Source organism: Glandiceps talaboti, chromosome 2, assembly GCF_964340395.1.
Source record: "Glandiceps talaboti chromosome 2, keGlaTala1.1, whole genome shotgun sequence".
In the NCBI taxonomy this organism is placed as follows: domain Eukaryota; kingdom Metazoa; phylum Hemichordata; class Enteropneusta; family Spengelidae; genus Glandiceps; species Glandiceps talaboti.
The window spans coordinates 10576326-10599612 of NC_135550.1; the positions used below are offsets into that span (position 1 = coordinate 10576326).

At 36.3% G+C, this 23287-nt stretch overlaps 2 protein-coding genes and 1 pseudogene across 2 annotated transcripts in view; all 3 read left to right on the top strand.

Moving 5' to 3' along the window:
- The window catches only part of LOC144443422 (sphingolipid delta(4)-desaturase DES1-like), a 140136-nt gene that overhangs the window by 85035 nt on the left and 31814 nt on the right, over nucleotides 1–23287 (top strand). The gene's annotated exons all lie outside the window — the stretch shown is intronic.
- On the top strand, nucleotides 8626–9231 carry LOC144444013 (mitochondrial basic amino acids transporter pseudogene; annotated as a pseudogene).
- On the top strand, nucleotides 13075–23224 carry LOC144448199 (mitochondrial basic amino acids transporter-like). Its single transcript, XM_078138355.1, has 4 exons — nucleotides 13075–13485; nucleotides 15403–15446; nucleotides 19452–19535; nucleotides 20374–23224. The coding sequence occupies exons 1-4, from the start codon at nucleotides 13452–13454 to the stop codon at nucleotides 21160–21162; spliced, it is 951 nt and encodes a 316-aa protein (XP_077994481.1). The 5' UTR covers nucleotides 13075–13451; the 3' UTR covers nucleotides 21163–23224.

Below are 23287 nucleotides of genomic sequence, written 5' to 3' on the forward strand. Positions count from 1 at the left end.
GAATATGTACAGCTGTCATGGGGGTCCTAGGGGGTCTCCCCCTAGAAGCCCAGGAGGTTTTTAACTCTGAAAAGTCAATTTTGAGACTATTCAGACATTTTCAGAAAATAATTTCCAAGCTTTACAAGACAGCACCAACATGTAAAATGCAACTACATAAGGTTGAAATATTTTTGAAATATAGTTTGATAGGATCTTGACAGTAAGAGGTAGGGGGAGATCTTGAGACTGGGATATGTCCACCTCATGCGGGGGGGGGGGTCTGAGGGGGTCTCCCTCTAGAGGCCCTGGAGGATTTTTACTCTTATAGCCAATATTTACGCTATTTAGACCCTTCAAGCAATAACTTAATCCATGCTTTACAAGACAGTAAGTATCAGAAACTATTCTTTATAACTTACACTAAGGGTTGAAATATGTTAAATGGCATCATTATATACATGTAGTAAAGGTCAGCACATCTAATGGTAGTATCATTGGTAGGGGAGATTTGGAGATTAAGGCAATTTTAGACTATCTTGGCAAACATTTCACATCTTGAAAAGACAATATCATCTCAAATTAGAATAGGGTGAAAATATTTAAGAAAAGTTTAATACCATTATAACAGTAAAAAGGTTGTTGGTGCATCTGATTGTTGGTTGAATGCATGAGTGACCTCTGGGGGTGAGGAAGTCCTTGGGGTTTTCCCCCTGGCAGATATGGAGTTTTTTGCTTGAGATACTAAGGCAATGTTTAGGTTATTCATAACCTTTGAGGTAATATTTCCAAGCTTTGAAAACCTAACGTAAATGTACGTTTTAAATGAGTTTCCTATATCACATAAAATAGACATGTAACATTAGTATAGGGGCATTAATATATGTATAATAAAGTCACCGGTATGTTAGAGAACTTTAGGTGGTCATACCTAGTGTATAATAGAAACTGGAATCTGATGAGATGTGGTGATTTGTAGTGTCAATAACACGACGAGTAGAACAATTTAGATTAACTTCATTTATAAACTATCTATGAAAATTGCCATTACGAAACCTTCAAGTTCACTTTTGCCCCAAACTGCAATATAAGTGAAGCATTGATTGTGAAACAGCCAAGCATTTACATGACATGTTCTGTAACTAGTGTGGTAGCTAGGTAATACATGTATATGTATATGTATAGTTATGTTTGAACTAATAAGTAATATTAAAGAATTCATGTAAGAAACAGGGACAAGAACAAATATTGACATGTACCACATTTCAGACAAGGCTATATGCCATTGTAGAAAGGATTTTTTTTTTCTTATCCACAATTTTCAAAACAGCATGACCCCCCCCCCCCTACTGCCAATTTCAAAAACAGGGTGACCCCCCTACCAATCCACCCCCCCCCCCCCAGGCCGAAGAAACCGACCGGTCCCTTATCACTATCAAACTGACAAGTATTGGTACAAAAGACAACACCGGGCGCGCTCCTCTGTTGTAGGTTCATGCACATACATGTACTTGTCTGTGGTTCACGCGACTCTTTTATCGGTTTGTCTGTGCCTGTGAACGTTTGTCATGTTGTAACATAATATTTGAGTGTAAGCTTGTGTAATGCAACGTAATAGTCTGTCTGGTCCTAAAAATAAACCTACAGTGTTTAGATTATATGTTGAGTTTTGGGCGAAAAATCGCCAACACACATGACAATACAACAAAACATATACTAGTACACGACATTCAAATCATATCTGCAATGAATACCAACAGATGTGATCGTGGAGTTTGTAGTTTAGCAACTCCGCTTGTGTACGGTCCTTTTCGAAATCTCTTGAACTGATTTTGAAATCTAAACGACAGAAGTCGCTTGTTATCAAGTGTACATACACACATTAAAAATATTCCTTTTCAGATCTGGCATCTGGTTTTAATATGTATCTACACATGTAGTATTGAATGCTGGACAGGTACATTCTACACAGGATATAGAGTCCAAGTTTAGGTCTACACAAAATTTGAAATTTTACCTCTCAATATTAGCATACAAGTTACATAAATTGGACCTCCTGCAAATATTAGATAGAAAAGAAACATCACTCAGTAAAACACCTTTAGAAACCTTCAGAATGTTTCACCCCCACTTTTGACCAATTGAGATACTTTCTAGAGCAATGGAAAAAGTCAGTATGGCAGCTACTTTAGAACGTTTTTGTTATTTGTTCTGTATTCAGTTCTCCCTCTGTGTTCTGTAGAAATATCATGTTAAAAAGTAAATGAATCGTTGTTAAAGGCATTTCATGAGTGCTCATTAATTTCCCACTTTGCAATGGTGTCAAAATGAGATAGACTTAGTCATAAATTTGGCATGTGACTACTAATTCCCAGCAATAAAGGTTATTTGTGTATGAGAATTACCAAAAGATGTAGAAGGGTACATTCCATGTTGTTTATGTTGAGGATTTGAATGTCAGATTTTATTTGAGTAATAAAAAACTTGGAATGATAGCTAACAATGCAATAAAATTTGATTTAAGATACTATTTTCTGGTGGGTTGGTGGTTGGGATTGGGTGGTACATTAGAATGTGTCTCTGCTGTTAAGGTTCAACCTTTATTCATGACTGACCAAGAGGAAGTTCGTTGCGTAATCGAATGTAAGACTCTAAGAGTGCCTTCACGCTGAATAACTAAACTAAATATGTATATATTCATATTGTTCCTTTGAAATATTAGAAAAGATATTCTTCAGATACTGAATTTATCATCTTTATGTTATGCTACATTGTCCTTTATCCTGTTTTATTTTAGAATTTCGATGAAATAACGTAATCAAATGTAACAGCGGAGAACACATCTATTCCTGTTGTTCCCTTGAATTGACATGTAACTCCAACCAAATAGCTACACTCTAGTAGAAACGTAGACAATGCATACGACATAATGGCGTGAGTGAGAGACTAGACAGTAGTTTTGAATAAAAATAATTGGGTCTATTCACTCGAATACATAACTTTGTATAGTAACGATTCAATTGATGCTATGCTATTGATCAACAATATGTTTATATCAGATGTAAACTGAATGCCTTCAATAAAAGCAAAACTTTAGATTGCTGTTCCTTCACGCCTTGTCGAAAGAAAAATTCTGCGCTACCAGACATGATATTGCATATCCATTAGTTACTACATCAATAAATAAAACGTAGCTTTGGAACATGTTGTTCATATTCTCTTCTGTAAAAGTTGAGTTTGGTGTATTTTTAACCCGCTGTAACTTTCACTAGAGTCCACCATTTTAGTTAACAATATAAGAAAAGTCATATTTGACCATGTCTTTCCACCGGGGTAAATCTTTAGCAGTGGGTGTGTAAATGTGGCGAGTATGAGACGAAGTGACACCTTTGACTTAATTCACCTCCTGTGACCTCTCCCCTGGGACTGTGAAGTCAAAAGTATCACTTTGTCTCGTACTACCCCTTGACAGAGATGGTAGTTAGATGGGTCACAGGTAGGGTAAAGGTTGGGTAAAGGTGGGTAAATTTGACTTTTCGTATAGTAAACCTCAACTGAATCTCTTCTTTCGTGCCAGTAAAATCAATTTAATACTAGACAATAATTTTGAAAAAAAATAATCAGGTCTACCACTCAAGTAGTTGTTTTGTCAACTATTTTTGTCCTTGTTACCACGTCTACTCAAATAAAACATACCTAAGAGTACCCATTCATTCTCATTCAGGCTACCAGCCTACCATCCACAGACACCACCACACGATCTAGGTTAGTGTAATCTGTTCACCTTAAGCTTATGAGATTCGCCAAGTTTTATTACAAAGGGGCGATGGATATATTCAGATGGTAGACTGTAATTTGCTAGTTAAATTTCAGTAATTGTACGTGTATTAATGGCTTACAGCTCGATGTAGTTTTAGTGGAGATTCGACTAACCCTGGGCTTCGCATCACCGTTTCATAGCTGACCCCCACCGGCTACCTGTTCCGAATATATGCATGAACCGTTTATTGTTTCGATACTGAGAGGTATGACATGTAAATATATACATGTACTAGTATACAATGATATTTTCTCTATTTTATCGATTAAGTATTATATCTATTGAGATCAGAAGTGCATATTTTTAATCAGCTCACACATCCATATAACACCAGAGGATGAGTGCATTCTTAAGATCTAGCGTAATTACTGAAAATCACTAATTATGCAAATAACTCATTATAATTACAAGCTATACGGTATTATCAAACTTTATGACACATGCACTTTGTTATCATTAATGTATGTACTAAATTACTTCGATTCATAATCATATTTTAACATTCTGAATGACTTAGAAATGGCAAGTAAAGTCAGAAGGAATATTTGAACTGTTTGTTTTATTGAATTTGCCCAAATTTCAGCGATAAAAAATAATTTTCATTCACTCATGGTTTTCCTAACCCTGCCATATAGGGCGTCGATTTAATTTTTTTCATCTAATTGAAGACATTTAGGGTCGTTTGGGTCATGAGAAACAGAATTAAGACTGCCCTTATATATACCTACTATAATTACTGTTGTTATCTTTACAATATACATAATGTTCTGACTGTTGCTATCGGGACATGGTCTTGTTGATAGGCATATTTCATACATGTTTTGATATTTTTTTGGCCTGACTAACCAAAAATGTTGTTATCTTTGCAAAATATACTGGCATTGTTGGCTGTTGCTAAGGCCATATCAATGGAAGTTGACTATAATCACATGGATTCGTGGGTTTTCATTGCCTAACCAATGGTTAAGAATAGAGTCTTGGGGCCACATTTTGTTTTTAGCCCCCTAAGACTAATTTTGAAGATAAAAATTGCCAGCATGTATTTTTTTATATGTGGTCCTATAATGAATGTAATCATATATGTTTCATAAAATTAACATGCATTTCACACGAAAACCCATATGCTCCTGCACTAAGTAGCGACGTATATACATGTAATAGTATAGTAGTCTGAGCCGGGTTTCTGAGGTATGGGGTATGACTCCGATACATGCGTATCTCGCTCACGTTTATAGAGCGATCTCGCCGTACTACCTGTTTCAAAATTTTGCGTTTATATGTCTCTACTTTTGCCGTTTTTTTTTGACGGGGTTGAGGGGTTGGTAATTAATGTTGAAGTTAGGAAATGTCCATTTTTTGGCAGGTAAGGCACTCAACTTGTGTGATGGAGATCTTCGCATCACGCAGTCTATTTGAGTTTGTAGTGTTTTGAGTGCAAATCCCGAAACTGTAAATAGTTTAAACAACAACAAATCGAAGTTCAAAAAATAGATGTATTTGGGGTAAATTCTATTGACACTTGTTCTCAGTAGAGCTTGTCGTAAATCACTCCGTCTAAAGATTGGCCCTGGGGGGGGGGGGTGGTATATTACGACGATTCACTACTGAGTCGACTCACAGACAGGCATTTATTTGACGTGTAACTCGACACAGTTTCGAAAGTTGATAAATGAATCAGTTACAATATATTTAGGTCTACTGAGTCACGTGACTAGTCTTACATTGGTTGACAACTAGTAGCTTTATCACCAATAAGAATAACAGTTAAGATATGGATGCAGGAAAGGCTAATACAGATCTCACATTGACGACTGACTCGAGTGCGGTGAAATCTTCTACTATGGAGGAAATACTTTTGGCGGGCTTGAATTGCGCTGGTGGATGTATTGCCGGTAAGTTAAAATTTAAAATAATAAAAGTTGCTGTTTTCACTTTTAACATCACGGTATATTATGTGCTATACATCTTTTGCAACATCTTACCTACTAAGTTTTATCCATGAAAGAACTGAAATTTCATCGGAGGTGCTTTGATAATAGTGAACTATTGTTAGTTTTCATTTAGCATATCAGGTTGTGTTCATGCATTGGGGGGAGGGGGTTCGACAATGGCATGCAAAGAATGCGAGAAACAAACATAATGTTTAAATTTGAATACAAGCGATCGGACGTTGAAATTTACCCCTAACAGAATTTTATCTGTGCAGAACTATAGCGAAAAAGTGAATTGATTACGAACATGAAAAGTCAATGACGTGATTGTATTTCAAGTTTAAAGTCACACAGACAACCTGTTCTTTTTTCTAACTTTTCAGGAATGGCAAGTACAATTGCGGGACATCCATTTGATACAGTTAAGGTGAGTGTGTTGTCATGAAGGTTGTTTTAAAGGCAGCTGTCAACATTATGTAGGGGGGGGTCATTTTCACTCCCTTACCATATCAGTAATTGTTGGCTGTATTTGTAAAACCCTCCCCTGTCCCTCCACCCACCCGGGGGGGGGGGAGGCTCGAAACGCCACATTTTCCTTTTTTGCTGCGTCAGCGGAAAGATAAACTCTTGGTTGGGAGAATTTATACCATTTACGACCACATGATGACTCGCAATCTTATCTTTTCAACAGATAAAAATCTATCGATTAAGCAGATAACTCATTTAATTTCTCACTGAACAATTGGCAATTGATCATAACAAGTATTCGCTAAACATACAATGTTCTGTGATATATGTGTACTTCGTACCCACTGATATGATGTTGTTTCAAACCTTATTCCCATGAAATTGAATCGAAAACGAAAGAAGTACTTACATGATTCTGTGTTCCTACTAATTACTTGTTTATAAACCATCATTTCAGATATCGCTAGAATGTGCTGAATCAGGTTACACTGTGGCTAATACCTTAGGCACAGCCGTCGTGGGCGATAAATCATTTAACCAGTGTGTGGTTTATTAATTATTTCTGAAACTGAGTCAAAGAAGCTCGTCAACATAACATACTGAAGTAATAATTCAAATAATTAGGTCGATAAGAGGAGAGGCACAATAAAAAAAGGCTCTCTTCTGTTATTCTGTTTATTTTACCACAAAAATGATAGCATTGCTTAAAGTCAAGTATAGCACTGTGTTGTTCAACAAGCATTGATTTGTCACTGTTTCATCATACTTCAAAGTGATTTGGTCATACTACTTAGAGATACTTGTACAACTTGTAAGTCATAAATATTCTGAATCAAATTCACATGAACTTCCCTTTTTTCGAAGTTTTGTGAGAATTCGTAGTACTGTTTTATGATAGAGGTAGTTGTTGAAACTGTGCTATCTGCAGCTACTAGTAAGTTACTGAAAATGGTAAATTCAGAATGAAACATTTGACAACTTTATGTCGGTCGTGTTGTCACTTACATTGGACCCCACCAGATCACTATCACGGCTAAACTGATCTAGTACTTCTATTTACGGTATATTTACTGGGTATAAAACTGATTCCCATTTCATCTGACCTAATACAGACAAGGAGACAGCTCAAAATACTCTCATTGTCAAATATGATTATACAAGTCTTCATTCCATTAACTGATTCACTTTTCATTACACATGGGGGCGCTGTTTAATGGCCATGCAATGCGCTGTTTTGTTGGTGATGAAAATACTTGAACTTAAAAAAACACTTCACGATACGTATATGGGGGCGCTGTTTATTGCGACGCAAATACGCGAACATTTTTCAACATCAACACATATGTATGGGGCGCTGTTTTATTAGTGACGCGTTGAGTATAATGAACTTCTTCAAACACTTTACAATACAAGACTCATGAGGGCGCTATAATGGAGAATTCAAAGGATGATAGGCGTCGGAAGCCCTTCGATGGACAGAAGATAATACCCTTTTTTTTACCGCGTGTTTAAGGAGTTGTTAGAGGGGGAAAAGTTGATCGAGGAAGTTTGATGAAAAGAGCTATTTGGATGTCAAATCTTTATTTATCTGATTACATACTGAAGAAAATATTTTATATGAGATTGTAATATGTTTGTTTCATCTGATTTTCACTTCATAGGTGCGATTACAAACACAGCAAAATATCATGGCAGCTCAAGACCCACTCAGAAAAATCCCAGTAAGTATACAGTACTAACTCTGATTTTTGCTACTGTACAGCTTTGAATTTTTCACTCTAAAAAGTTAATGTAATCTTACACAATATTCATTCACAGACTGAGTTTTGTTGTAATAATTTTTCAGTAATAGATATGGTTAGTTTCACTTTCTTCCGTTCATTCTGTATTCGTAACTTTATATTTTTGTATTTTGCAGATATATCAAGGGACATGGAACTGCTTCAAAGCTACTATACAGTCAGAAGGGGTAGGTTTAAAATATCTATGGGTTTTTTATTATATCGCACTAAACAATTTGAAGGCGATCGTGTATAATATGTTTTCAAACAATTTACGTATACCGTTACTAAGTATTAAAATGCTGAAAGTTATCAATACATATTGAGACTGATTTTTTTAGTTGATAGAATAAAAGGTGCGCCTTGTTACAATCTAATGTCTATATAGAGAACCCTTTGTCAATACAAATAAACATTTGTTTATACTCGTTTACATCTTAATAATAGAACTCTTTCCCATATGCATATAATTTGATGTATTTCTTACTCTTGTAAATTTGTTTTTTGGGTTTTTTTTGTACATCAGCCACATGGCTTATTCAAAGGCATGTTATCTCCAATGCTTGGCCAAGGATGTATCAATTTAATTCTCTTTGGATGTGAACGTACCATCGACAGACAAATACAACGTATATTTGGTAAAGAAATGAAATATAATCACATCATCGCTGGTGGCGCTGCAGGAGCTGTACAGTCCCTTGTTGCCTGTCCTATGGAGCTCGGCAAAGTGCGTATGCAATTACAAGGGCAAGGTCAAAGCCATCAATTGTCCAAAGCGCATACTGAAAATTACAGAGGCTCGATCAATTGCATTTACAGAATATATCAACAAGAGGGTATACGTGGGTGCTATCGTGGTATGGGGGTTACACTTTGGAGAGATGCCCCTGGGTTCATGGTTTATTTTGGTTTCAATGAATATCTCTGTGACAAAATGAAAGAATGGAAAAAAGTAGAGAAATTGGGAATACCCGATTTGGCGGTTTTGGGTGGTACTGCTGGAATGAGTTCATGGGTAATATCCCATCCCTCTGACGTCATCAAATCAAGATTCCAAGCTGATGGCGTCAAGGGTGACAACAAATACAGCAGTGCTATCGATTGCCTGAAGAAAAGTGTTAAGGGTGAGGGGAGTAGAGTGCTGGTTAAAGGCATTGTTCCTAATTTGATGAGAGGGTTTATTGTTAGTGCTGTCATTTTCCCTATTGAAGAATACTTCAGGAGATGGCATGGATACGGCCAGAGCAAATAAAATGTGTTTGTTACTATGGCTAAAGAAACTTCGTAATAGATAGAAGAAAATTTGTCTGAAATCAAAAATTTAGGCGGCAAACCGAACACACAAAAAAGAGCTTAGTGGGGAATGCAGCTAAATATTAACTTCTTACAAAATCATATATTTTGATATTTATCACAATTATAATAGTTGAAAAACTAAGAACATTCTTGGGATACAAAAGTGTGTGTTACCCTTATTATACATCATATACAGAACAGATGAACCCCGGGGCAGTGAATAATCCGTTACCTTTAAATTTCTCGTCCACCATTTGTTTCACATTAAAATGCACCATTTTTCTATCATCGAATCGGTGGCTGTAAAATTCAACAATCAAAATTACCTATATCGGGTTTTCTTCATTTACGGTTTGTGTATTAACGTATGCATGACCTACGTACGAATGAATATTACCCCACAGAGTAAACAAAATGGGCAGGGTAAGATAACACGACGTCCTGCAATATTGTAACCGGTAACCGGAAGCAGAGCTCTGACCGGATGTAGTCAATTTATTGTAAATATACCCTGAACTTATCATTTTAAGACATACATATGTGAATATAATGAAATCCATTTATATTGTGTATACTACAATGGATAGAAGGAAAACACTATCCTGTCAGTACTTACTGACTGTTGTACTGTCCAAAATCTGAATTAAAAGTAATGTTTACAACCGTTACGTTTCAAAATAGAATTATACATTGTATTCAACATAAAATATTTACTAATGTTTATTCGTACGTATTCCTTTCTACTCATTTATATTTGAATGAACATTGTACAAGAATATAAAACAACCTGACTTGATTTCCTTTCACAATACATTTACGTCTGATATACCAGTACTACATTCATATCAAATGATCTGTGAAATGATTTCTGTATCGTACATGGCAGAGATGTATAAATGGTCAAATTACTACTATATACTTTTTACTTAGTTTTATCCAGCCTGCTGTAGCAAAATATTGTTCTAAAGCAAACCTGTGAATTTAATCTGGATTATTTTGGTTTCAAATTGTGTATAGTTGTCATAAACAGTTGTTTGGTAATCAATGTGTTATAACGTCTGTGTTAATCAGTAAGATACGTGGTGACGGGGCGCCCTCACACAACCACTTGCCGGTGAGGGAGGAGCAACGCTATGTATCTTTACAGCCTGGCTAGTTTTAAATTTTTTTTGGAACACAATTAATATTTACAGTTCTGAGTGCTGTATCGGCGCCCTCAACGGCGACCACGATTTAAACTTGTTACTGTATATTTATGGATAAGATCGACCACTGATTAACACGTGCAGTGTCTAATTTTTGGTATTTTAACAATGTTCGGGTTTAAATTTTTCAACATTGGTGGTACATAGTCCTCCAATATCATGATATGTACGTTATGCTTCATAACAAATAAAAAAACTAATAATTTTTTTTGGCAAACATGTATCTATTTGTGTGAAATCATCATCTTTTCAGACATACAATGATACGTACATGATTTAGAGAGTTGATGTGCTCGGATTACCCGCCGGCCGCCTATCGAAAACGATTTCTACAATTTGATAAATTTCAAAGTGATGAATGAATGAATTGAATTGAATTTGAACATTCTCGCAAACCAGAGCTATTATTTCTTCAGCGACACTGCGAAATAACGACCTGTTGACGGCGCGTTTTGGACGGTGCCGTAAAAGGGGCTGTAATTTGCGACGAAGAATTTGAATTGAATTGAATTGAATTGTTTATTCACCAGACACAAAACAGAAGAAAAAAAAGTAACATACCAACAGCAAAAATACAAGAATTAGTTTCAAAATCACAACAAAACTAGCCTGTCTACTGTCTGAATATATGTGTGACGCAGCTACACTCGTTCGCTATATGTGGGAATAGCGAACAAACGTAACGAAGTCACGGATTCAAAAAGGCTAGCGCTAGTTGCAACAAAAACGAAGTGCTTTTCTCATATGTTATCACCGTTGGTGGCGCTCTCGCTGGCTGTCCATTCTTCAGTGATATCTGGCACAGTCTGGCACCGAGATAATGCTGGCCATTCATGCTATATCAGGATTTCCCCCATACCAGTGTTTACTAGTGCCAAAACTACAAGGTTTATTTTATTTTGATAAGTTTAATACGAAATTCGTGCAACAACAAATGCAAAATCACGGAAGAATGTAAAAATGACGTTGAAATTCGAAGTCAACAAAACTGTACGGTTGTATTTTTTGTTTTGTTTTGTTTTGTTTTGTTTTGTTTTTTACAATATTTTGTTTTAACGTGAAAAAATGGCACTTATGGAGTGAACATTTTAACTTCAGGCGAGAGGATTTTCCATCAAATCGGTGTCCTTTTTCGATGACCCCCCCCCCCCCCACCAGTTCAAAAGTTATCTAGCCCCTCTAAAATGTATTGTTATTTTCATGTCCCCACATGAAATATGCTGTAAATAACGATATTGTACTGTTTCGGTGACCCCCCCCCCCCCCCAAGTTAAAAATGTAAAATTACCTACCCCCTAAGAATTATTGTTATTTTCATATACCCCCCCCCCCTTACATGAAATGCATGTACATGTACATAACGATGGAATCAGGTTTAAAAAGCGATCATCTGACATCACAGTAAATCGAGCAAATGTAAACGTAGACATAGAGGAAATGAAAATAATTGCAGCTCACATAAAAAAAACCTCCAGCATTTATTTCTAGAAAAATGACTCCACAACAGATATTTGTATTTATACTCCGCTCCATCTCGTCCCCATTTTGTATCGACAATGGCCCACGCTCTTAATTACATTTGATGAGACATTTTTCAGAACAGAACAACTTTTACACAATGAAACTAATCAGCAAAAACTTGTTAACCATCAATGACACTGTGTGCAATCTTGTTAATTGTTACAACTCTACTGTCAATCAGCTCACACGTACTGCCACCCCCGGCTGCCACCACACCTAAGAAATTTATGTTAAATTAATTGTACACCTGTTCTTGAGTAAAGTGTACCCCTCTTAGATCACCATTCACCAGGAAGTAATAGTTAGCTCAAATTTCCCTTTCACAACCAGCATCTCCAGATTTCAATTCATGTACACAGTCTAATATTAATATAAGTCACCATTCACTAATATTTTAGTGTAATAAAGTCACCAGCTTCAATCGGACAGTATAACTATGTACAATGTCTTCATTGTGTTTCTTGGGAGGTACCCGAGGCGGTCTCGAGATTCCGATCGGCATTTTTTATTTCCCGTGATTTGTGACTGGACTGAAACCATTTGTCGCGATTCGTAAAATTGCCTGTTATTCTCGTGATTGTATGTAAATCGATGTGGTATGCATAGTATACTATATAGTTTCTGTCAATCTAGTGGAAATTTTGGTCAAACCCGGACATAATTGCAACAGACGTTTATGTTGAGTAACATGTCAAAATTCCAAAAAATATATATAAATATCCCGTAATTGGTGGAACGTGGTGAAAAGAAATGTCTTTTTTTATTAGCATATTTTTAATTATTCAAAATGTAGTACAATGTATGTCCAAATAATCTGTCAAATATCCCATGTAATGTAAGCTTATACTGTAAATCTGTAAGCTATCACTTATCCTAATTTCTTTTTGAAAAAAAAGATCAAAATTTGTAGATTTTAAATACGAGATCCTAGAGAACATGGTGAAAGGGTTGAACTGCCATGCAAGTGTATTGATTGGTGTGTGCGTACGTCACGGTCACATGACAAGTTATGACGTTTGGAATATTCTACGAGAAGTGCGCCGCCATGCCAGATGATTGTTTTTCGACAAGGCACATGACAGAGCAGGTCAATATAGATTCAGTGAGACAGAAGACAATCGGCTAGCTGACGTGGGTAAACATTCGCTCTATTTGGATCCAGAATCTGTGGTTTTTCTATAATTATTTATAAATCACAATGTTGGGCTAAGACTGCTGTAAATGGTTCACACAGAAACGTTTGCGAAGTAACCACATGTTTGCATTCCGTTGTGTTCACGTGCATTTTCCAGATCTGTGACGACAACTTAATCATCCAAAACAGGAACAAGGAATCGCTCGCTTTTCACCATTTCTGTAATTCTGCCCTACAATATACCTTGTATACGGCACGATCTGTGTAAACACGAAGTGAACCGGCACGTAGCTGAGTTTGTTTACCCAGCTAGGAATGGCACTGGATTTCATAGGAGGTTGCCTTGGCGGTAAGTTTTGAACGCCTAGCCTTTGACAATATGCAGTGCGTTTTGGACTCTAATATGTGTAATGTTACCGTCGTTAGCTTTTGTGTAACCTACCGACTGGAGGGAATTACATGTATAGTTTGTGAAAAATTAATTAACCTGACATTTTGAGGAGTTCTTTCCTTATATTCCATGTCGAGTGTAGGAAAGGTGTAGGTGAAGTGGAAGTGTTAACGATGGTGCGTCATCAACCCAAACCCCAAGCGCGGACGGTAAACAAAAATTGTGCCCCTTTGTTTTCCTACGTCACGCCACTGCCCACAAATTTGACCAATGAAATTGCAGCTAATTGACCACACCTCTCTCACAATTTACATCTTGAGGCACTGAAGGCCATGTCACAAGTGACTGGATTTTACCGGGAAAGTTGTTGACGACGAATTTGTAGAATTCATTGTACAGTGACCTGAATTCGGAACCGACTTAGCTTGTTTACGAGGGCGACTTTCTTCCCAGTTCGTCACTTCACACTGACAATAAACATGCTAAGGCGGAGAGTTTCATTAACAATACGTTTAAATATTTCCAATGCTTCAAAAACACTTTGGCTATTGCATGGATGTATTAGGCGTAGTCTGGATACCAATGTGGTTTCTAAATTCTAACTAAACCACGTCTGGTCAAAATCCCTTCATCAGCACAAAAAGTTGTTCATCCAATCAGTGAACCCGAACTGCTATAGTAACATAGACAGTGTATACTAGCATGAGATTGGGTGTATTAGTCCATGGATCTCACTAATACATCCATGATTGGTTTCACTAATACATACATGGTACTAGTTAGTAAGTAGCATGACTATACTATGAGTGTAGGTGTAAATTGTAATGGAACTTGACTATATTAGGGGAGATCCACCGACATGGATACCTTAATGTACCAATCATGTCAACTGTTATAGCAACATGTAGTAGTGTACAGAGTAACGATGGTTCAAACACATGTTCAGGCTTTGTTGCCACTGTGGTTATATAATGACATGGCATGACATTTACAATGGCATTTCATAATGGGGATTGATTCACAGAATGTCAATGCAGCAAACAAGCACTTCCATTATACATCACTGCCTTCATCAGTGTATCCACCCCATTCCACAAAATTATGACTGTACTACTAGTACTACCAGTTGAACATCAATGATAACAATTTATCAAAATAGTGACTTCTGCATTACTAGTTTATTACCGTTTAGCAGTAACATTTATCATGTTCTGTTGGGTGGGTGTTCTTTTTGCAGTGATAACCCCCCCCCCCCACACACACACACACACACACTCAAAATAGGTTTACAAATATGTACTGAATTTGTAGGAAACTATTGCTGAGTACAATATGTAAAACATCTTCCAGACTTCAGATTCCAGACTTTACATCTCCAAGACGAAACAAAAACAATCAGACACAATACAACAACAGCATTGGTGCAGTATTAGACAAATCATGGACCCTGGAGTCACAAAGTGATACAAAACCATGACAAAGGTTATGTATATCAAGTGCAAAAAAACAACCAATTTCACAGTTCTGTGATATCTAATAAGCTATAGAATTCTAGAAACATCGACAAGAAACAACGTTCACCTTTTTCTTTCAAGAAATATTTGCAACTTGCAAACACATTTGGCTTTAAATAATAGTCCCAGCTACACTGAAATTCCCAAAAATCTTTTGTCTAGACTAACCATGTGGCTGTATTAGGTCTCCCCAAATAAGACTATAATTAATCCGGATCTGATGTCAGAGGCCTAAGTAGAGCATATAATCAGATATGTACCTGTATACCTGCATCCGTGGTTAGACATTATGCATTACTTTTACTTTTGATGTATCTTCAAGTTCTGTATAAATTATTCGTTTTATTCTTTTCTCTTCCAGGCTTTGCTGGTGTTGTTGTAGGACATCCGTTTGACACAGTCAAAGTAGGTTTTTGTATGTTTTCTGTCAATCATATGGTCACAAAGTGTACCATGACTTAGCAATGGGGTATGATGAAAACAGTTTCTGCATGTGTTTGTTGATAACCATTGTCAGGAAATGAATAAAAGAATAAAACATATGAAAGCTGTTGCAAGCTGTGAAAGTATGTTGTCACATAGTCCTGTCTAAGGGATAACAATGCAGCGACATGGCATTGGATCAAGACATCAACATTCCTATCATACTTGAATACAATGAATAAAAATAGAAGTGCACTATTGGAATATAGCCAATGTGATACATGTTGGCTATAGCCTAATACTAGTACAACACAGTATGCTGTGCCCTCTGATTGTAGCCAAAACTGGGGAAAAAGACTGGCATTTCTTGTGAGTCACTACATAGTAAGTGATAGGGGAACACTAAATTTTGGAGCGTCACCTGAAGTTGTGTGCATCAGTGGCGTGTCAAATTGGCTTAGAGTGCACATTACTACTACAGTATTTATTTCCTATTCTGACTTTCCCTATATTTGAATTGTACAATAATATTACATTTGTACAATTAAAAAAAAACAAAAAACATAAAAATAACATAATACTAACAAAATAAACAAAAGATGGTGTACTGAAATTTTTTCCCTATCAAACAACTAACAAAAACACAGTCCAAACAAGGAATTACCCAGCCCAATGGGTTTACATTTCACGACAGTCATTACATTGTTGAAAGAAAAAAGCAGAATATATCAACTTACAATGGTAGAATACAAAACTTGTGACAATGTGACATGATAATACAATATGTTTGTACATACAATATATTATGCCTTCTGTTGACGGCTAAGTTTGAATTGAGTAAATTTATGAAAAATGTGAATTTGTCGTTAGGAGTTTTAATAAATTGAAGTAAATTTTATATCCCTTTTGTCCTAGATCCTCAGAGCTATGTAGGTTGTGGTAGGTAGTTGATCCTACAATAGTGTGTACTGTAGTCAGGGACCCCGCAGTTATTTGTAGGTGAACAGTCAGATAATTTAGGACAATTAGGAGATGAAGAACATTAGATATGATTTGTTCAATTGAGCCGATGGTCGTGTGTGTAGAATAAATCCTGACCTATATATGGCTCCAGATAAATTTAAACTTAGTAGGATTAATTATGGTTTGCTTTATACTGTGAATTTGATTTGTGATGAAGTTGACAATTTCTCAACAAATTCATTACTAAGTTATATTGTTTTAGTACTTCTTGTCTCGTGCAAGGAATTTCTTTTTAAATTGTGCGTTCCAACAACTGTCTATTTTAAAGGTGATTCAAAATGCTCACATTCACTATCGCTAATTTGCTAGACGACATGTTTGTGAAATGCATTCTGGTTTTAAAACTTTTCAAAAGCGTCTGCAAACACCTTAAAATGACCCTTTTTCAGTCACTTCCCTTCGGATTTACTTCGAGAGTTTTCGGGTATTTCCGGTCCCACCTAGACCACGGGATTTTATGACGTCATAAAGAGACATGGATAGCACGTAGCCTATGGCGAGCGTAGTCACTAGGTGAACAAAACTCAACAGCATTGTGAAAAAATACATTGCTAGTGGTTGTAACAGACATCAGTAAACAAAAACTACACTCTACATGTCTTATTAACCAACATTTACCGATATTTACTCACACTTTCTGACTAATTGGCAGTGTCTGTGGGTATAAATGCTAAAATATGATCTCCCCATATTATGGCAAAATAAATCAAAAACGGCTAGACTAGATATATATAAACACTTGTAATGTCGCGTGTTTCACATTCATTGACTTTTATTTATCTGATTTTTTATTATTTGCCGACAAGAAGCATTACGATACCGTGGTGACGTTTGACGGCATCCCCGGGCCAAGGACGGCATATTTTAGCCCAATCGTACTCGCGTCGCCTTTTGAACAGTGCATTTAACAACAAAGTAAACATATTTCATCTCGAATAAATATACTAGCTATTAGAATACCAATGGGAAACTTCAAGAAGGCGTATCGGGACATGTGCCACACTATAATTGTTGGTCCCATAATACACTAATTGATTCGATTTGCTCCGAGCATATGGAAGTACGCTCCGAGTCATTGCATCATGTACGTGTAAATGGAACTGTGACCGACCTAATTTTGTTGTCCATATATAAAATGAGACTGACCTGCAAATTTTTCACAGTTTTCGTTGTGGTCTTGTATTGTCACATGTTTGGCTTGTGAACACAAGTTTGGCTTGTGAACACAAGTTTACATCTATTATTGTCTAGGGCGTAATACTCTAGTCCGAGTCTGAAACCCATATAAAACCTAAGAAACTCGCATTCGGATCGGACAGAACAGAAGTAGGTCTCATCGACTTGTTGGGGACTCGAATTATTGCTTGTTTTTATCACGGTATACAGGTGATTATTATATATCGGTAGAGGGGTAGTGTTGTCAAGTTTTGTGCAGTCACCGCGGCCGCGGCAGTAAGCTCATACTAGGCCGCCGATCAAAGCTGAAGCAGTGTATATACAATGTACGTATGGAATCGGGAGAGCACAGCGCACATTCGTGTCGGGTTAAATTTATCCACGTGTTGATGTAATCCATATTTATCAATCAGATATATTGTAAAATTCTTCAAGTCGTACAGAAATAACGTCTCTAACTTCAAAACAAACCCTGAGAAACGGGACCGGACGTGGCTAGCCAAGTATCTAGTTGCAGGCTTTCTTTCATAACCATGTGCTGGGGTCACGACCTTGATTGCCGACGTCAATATTGTCCAATCGTATTTGATATCATGAACACATCGCGATATTTGATTTGTTGGTTTCCTAAACTGTACACTTCGAATACCATGATTCGTTACAGAATTCTTCTAATGAATATTAAATAGGCATGTTGCATTGTTGCATTAAATTAAGTGATATCGGAAACCATACAAGTTTTCTTCCAGACGAGTTGCTAAAGTCATGTAAATGACAACACTAAACTCACGAAATTTCCTCAATTCTTTACAATTTTATTGCTGATGATATGGCAATCTAATAGCTAGTATATTTATTCAAGATAAATATGTTTACTTTGTTGCTAAATGTGCCGTTCAAAAGGCGACATCAGTGAGTATAGTCGAGTATAGTGGGCTATAATATGCTGTCGACGCCATGCCTGTCGAAGATATTGTAATGCTTCTCCTCGGCAAATAATAAAAAAAATCAGATAAATAAATTGAAACACGCGAGCGACAGTACAAGTGTTTATGTATATCTACACTGTAGTCTAGCCGTTTTGATTTATTTTGCCATAATATGGGGAGATCATATTTTAGCATTTATACCCACAGACACTGCCAATTAGTCAGAAAGTGTGAGTAAATATCGGTAAATGTTGGTTAATAAGACATGTAGAGTGTAGTTTTTGTTTACTGATGTCTGTTACAACCACTAGCAATGTATTTTTTCACAATGCTGTTGAGTTTTGTTCACCTAGTGACTACGCTCGCCATAGGCTACGTGCTATCCATGTCTCTTTATGACGTCACAAAATCCCATGGACTAGGTGGGACCGGAAATACCCGAAAACTCTCGAAGTAAATCCGAAGGGAAGTGACTGAAAAAGGGTCATTTTAAGGTGTTTGCAGACGCTTTTGAAAAGTTTTAAAACCAGAATGCATTTCACAAACATGTCGTCTAGCAAATTAGCGATAGTGAATGTGAGCATTTTGAATCACCTTTAAACTCACTGTAAAAACTCACAGAATTGTATATTGTCTTATTTTAATAATATTGTGTTTTTTTTAGATTGTATTTTGAGCCTAAAGACAAATTTCTGCATTTCCATATGAACAATAAAGTTATTGAATGGAATTGAATACTTGTAAGGAATGATGTGGTCACCTTGTAAATGTTATCATATGGTACACTGTCAAAAAGGTGACGCTTATTTATAATTAATTTAATGTACATATGTTATATTTCTCTCTGTGTCTCAAAAAGGTACGTTTACAAACCCAAGGTACAACTGGAGTGCGCTACAATGGAACATATCATTGCTTTTCATCTATCGTCCGTCAAGAATCGGTAAGTGTAAGAATATATGCTCTCAAATTTAATCCTGCTTTCCCCAATTTGTAGATTTTTGTGTACAAACACAAAATCCCCCCCCCCCCTTAGAAAGAAGAGTAACATCAGTATTATGTATGTGTTGTGCCAGACACTAGGCTGGTGGGGAGTCAGTATGTTTTATTATTCATATGATTATATATGTATACATTATTATTCATACCATGATTATACAACCAACATGCAACATGTTAGACATGCACAGATAATATTTATTGTCAAATGTATTTATAGGGTTGGACTAGGGTAGTTGCAAGACAATTATTTCCCTTCCCCTTTTCACATTAGCTATTGATGTACATATTTATCCGGTAAAATGTATTTGTAATTTGTAATTACTATATATTGTTGGGAATAAATTATCATTATTAAATTTTTGATATTTATATCAAGTCCATGAATAAATTGAAAGTGACAGTTACAGTACTCAGTGAATTAGCTTAAACATAGTATTCACTGAATTTAATTTGAACACAGCATGACTCCACTGAAAAAAAGAGGGGCTCAGTTCCTGCATCGTTTTTGGGAGCAGAATGTTTGGTTTTATGACTGTATGATAAATTGAAAATTTATATGCATAGAGTAATGGACTAACTGATACTGATAGTGAACATCATCAAAGTACGAGAAATTATTGTAAAAGTAATAGCCTTGATATATGCTAAACTGGCTGCTATGTAAGAAAAACAATGTTTTGCATTGTTAGGCATGGTACCCACCAGTACAAGCAATTTCCTAATATCAACATTCGACAGACATGTCATGCATGATAACTTTTGGGTTATTTTGGTTTTAGGTTTTGGGGCTGTACAAAGGAATGGCATCTCCACTTGTTGGACTCACGTTTATAAATGCCATAGTCTTTGGTGTCCAGGGCAATGTTCTCAGGAAGTTTGAAAAACCGACCATTTGGAGTAACTTCATAGCTGGAGCTGCTGCAGGTGGACTTCAATGCATAATATGTTGTCCAATGGAATTGGCAAAGACAAGAGTTCAGATTCAAGGTCAGGGTGAAAGTAGGAAATACTACAGCACCCATAGTCATACATACAAGGGTTCCATTGACTGCATCACCAAGATTTACAAAGCGGAAGGCATCAGAGGATGTTATCGTGGAATGAACGCCACTCTGCTCAGAGAAGTGCCTGCATTTGGTGTCTACTTTGCAGCCTACGAGTTTTTCTGTTCCAATTTAGAGAAACGTCACCCAGGTGAGCACTTGGGACTTGCTTCTCTTCTAGTTGCAGGTGGTCTGAGTGGTATGTGTTCTTGGATGTCTACTTACCCCGCTGATGTCATCAAGTCACGTCTCCAGGCTGACGGTGTCGGCGGTGTCAACAAATACAAGGGCATCATCGACTGTGCAATTAAGAGCTACCATGAACCACACTCCGGGGGTTTTCTGGTCTTCTTCCGTGGACTCAATTCTACTTTGCTCAGAGCGTTTCCAGTGAATGCTGCTACCTTTGCCGTTGTTACCTTGTTTCTAAGGTATGCAAGAAACAGTGAGCCCAGAACAAAATGTGTGGAGGAACATTTGTATTCGGATCACGTATCTCTTATTAAGGTGGCAGATACTCGATAAATGTGATTCGGGATAAATACAGACATGCAAGATATCTTGCAGCTTTGTAGTCAAGAGAAGCATTGATGTTTCAAGACAGTGACTTTTTCAGTTTGAAATATCCTCAGCTCTGTAGCAAACTACTATCATGCGTTATGCATGTACAGCACTTCATGACATGTATTATGTACAAGTTAAACCATACATCCTCCACCAACAGGTGGAGGGTCTATGGTTAAACAAACCCTTCATTATCTGTACTTTATAAACTATGTCTTTCAGCTTCCCCTTCAGATGTTTTTTGCAACTGTCAGTTTTAAGACCATTTTGAATGCTTTTGTCAAGATATATGGTTTCGGGGTGAAGCCCTGCTATATCAAATGAATTAAGAATATAATGCTTCATCCACAGCAGTGCTTTTACAATGTCAGGTGCTTACATTTTGTACCACTAAACAATTTAGTTAGCCATAAATCATCTTGTGGTTTGTTTGTTTTTACAAAAAAACCTACCTAAAGATCTTTTTGATCATCCATTTGTAATTCATATATAAATGGAGTCCACTCTTGATATTATTGAGTAAAGAAAATCTGTCTTATTTTCCTATATAAGCAATTGTCTTTTTCTAATTGTATGCTTGTGTCATGTTTTATTTTTGTAGTCATAAGTTAGCTATATTACCATTTAGTAGAACTTTGGAGCTTCTGTGGTAAAAAGTATGGTACAATGTATTTATGTACTTTGACTCTCTGAATAGAATATTGGATACTTGTCAGGTAGTTGCTATTTTCCTATGTTTAATTAAAAGACCTGGTCATTATTTAAACAGGTTCCCACTAACACAATTGAATTGTTGCAGCCCCCCCCCCCTCCCCCTTCAGTAATGCATTGTTGCCCCCAACAGTAATGATTGGTATGACTGCACATTTATCAAATGAGTGATATAATTTAAAACACTGAATAGAAATTGACTGTGGTCTCTTCCATACTGTTAGTGATATAGGAATGTGTACTCTTGCCGAAGTTGTATTTTACGCCGAAGTACATGTGGCATGCCACGATGATTATGCTCTATATGCTTTAACATGTAGAAGAATTTTATTTTTTGTACCTAATTAACTGAGCAGCTATATTTTATGTCAGTATATTCCAGGTGTATTTTGAATATTCAGTTGTATTTATTCTCTGTTTCACACTGTGACTTGTATTACATGTATTTAGATATGACTTAATATAACACAAATCTCGTCATATGGGATCCACAGTGCCTAACTTAAAGTAACGCACACAATGAATCTATTTTCTAACACTTGTTGTGTGAATGAATACACTTCATAGCCATACACATTATTTCTGACAATGCAATTTTGAACTTTGAACTTTAACCGGGCCAATATAATAATGTTTATGGTATGAGTATTGGTAGAAATAGTAGCACATTATTTTGTACCAAAGAAAGCTTTGACCAAATTTATATTTCTTCATCAGATTGGTGAAATGTGTTATGTAATATTTCACAGTAAATAACTTTTATTTTGTGTTATGCTTTATTTTGATATAAGTGTACTGTATTATGAGTAGCATGGACTTCACCAAATGACATTTTAATATTTGTTTGTTTGTAAGCTGGTTTTCCCTTTTTCTATCGTCTATTTCTTTCCTAAAATCTACTGTTTTCAGAGATTTACTGACATATTTTTTCCGCTTACACAATCACTCAAAGACTAGCGATGTGTGTGAATATAATAACATAAAGCGATACATATTGAATATAGGGCTTACATTGAGCTTTGTTTTTTTGGTTGTGTGGATGGACCACATTGTTGTGTCATATCAGTTATACAGGTATTTGTGAATTGTAAATGTTTCTTTTGAGATACTGTAAACAAAAATGCAAGCAATACATTTTCTTTACAGGGGGAAACTTAAATTAACATCTGCAAATAGTATGTAATAACATTTCCATCTCAAGGATGGCATACTAATTATAATATAAGTTACTACATTAATAATGTAATTTTTTTTTTTAGCACAACTGAACTGAGGTTCAGTGTGCTGTAGGGAATGTTGAAGTGTGTGTGTGTGTGTGTGTGTGTGTGTGTGTGTGTGTGTGTGTGTGTGTTTGTGTGTGTGTGTTTGTGTGTGT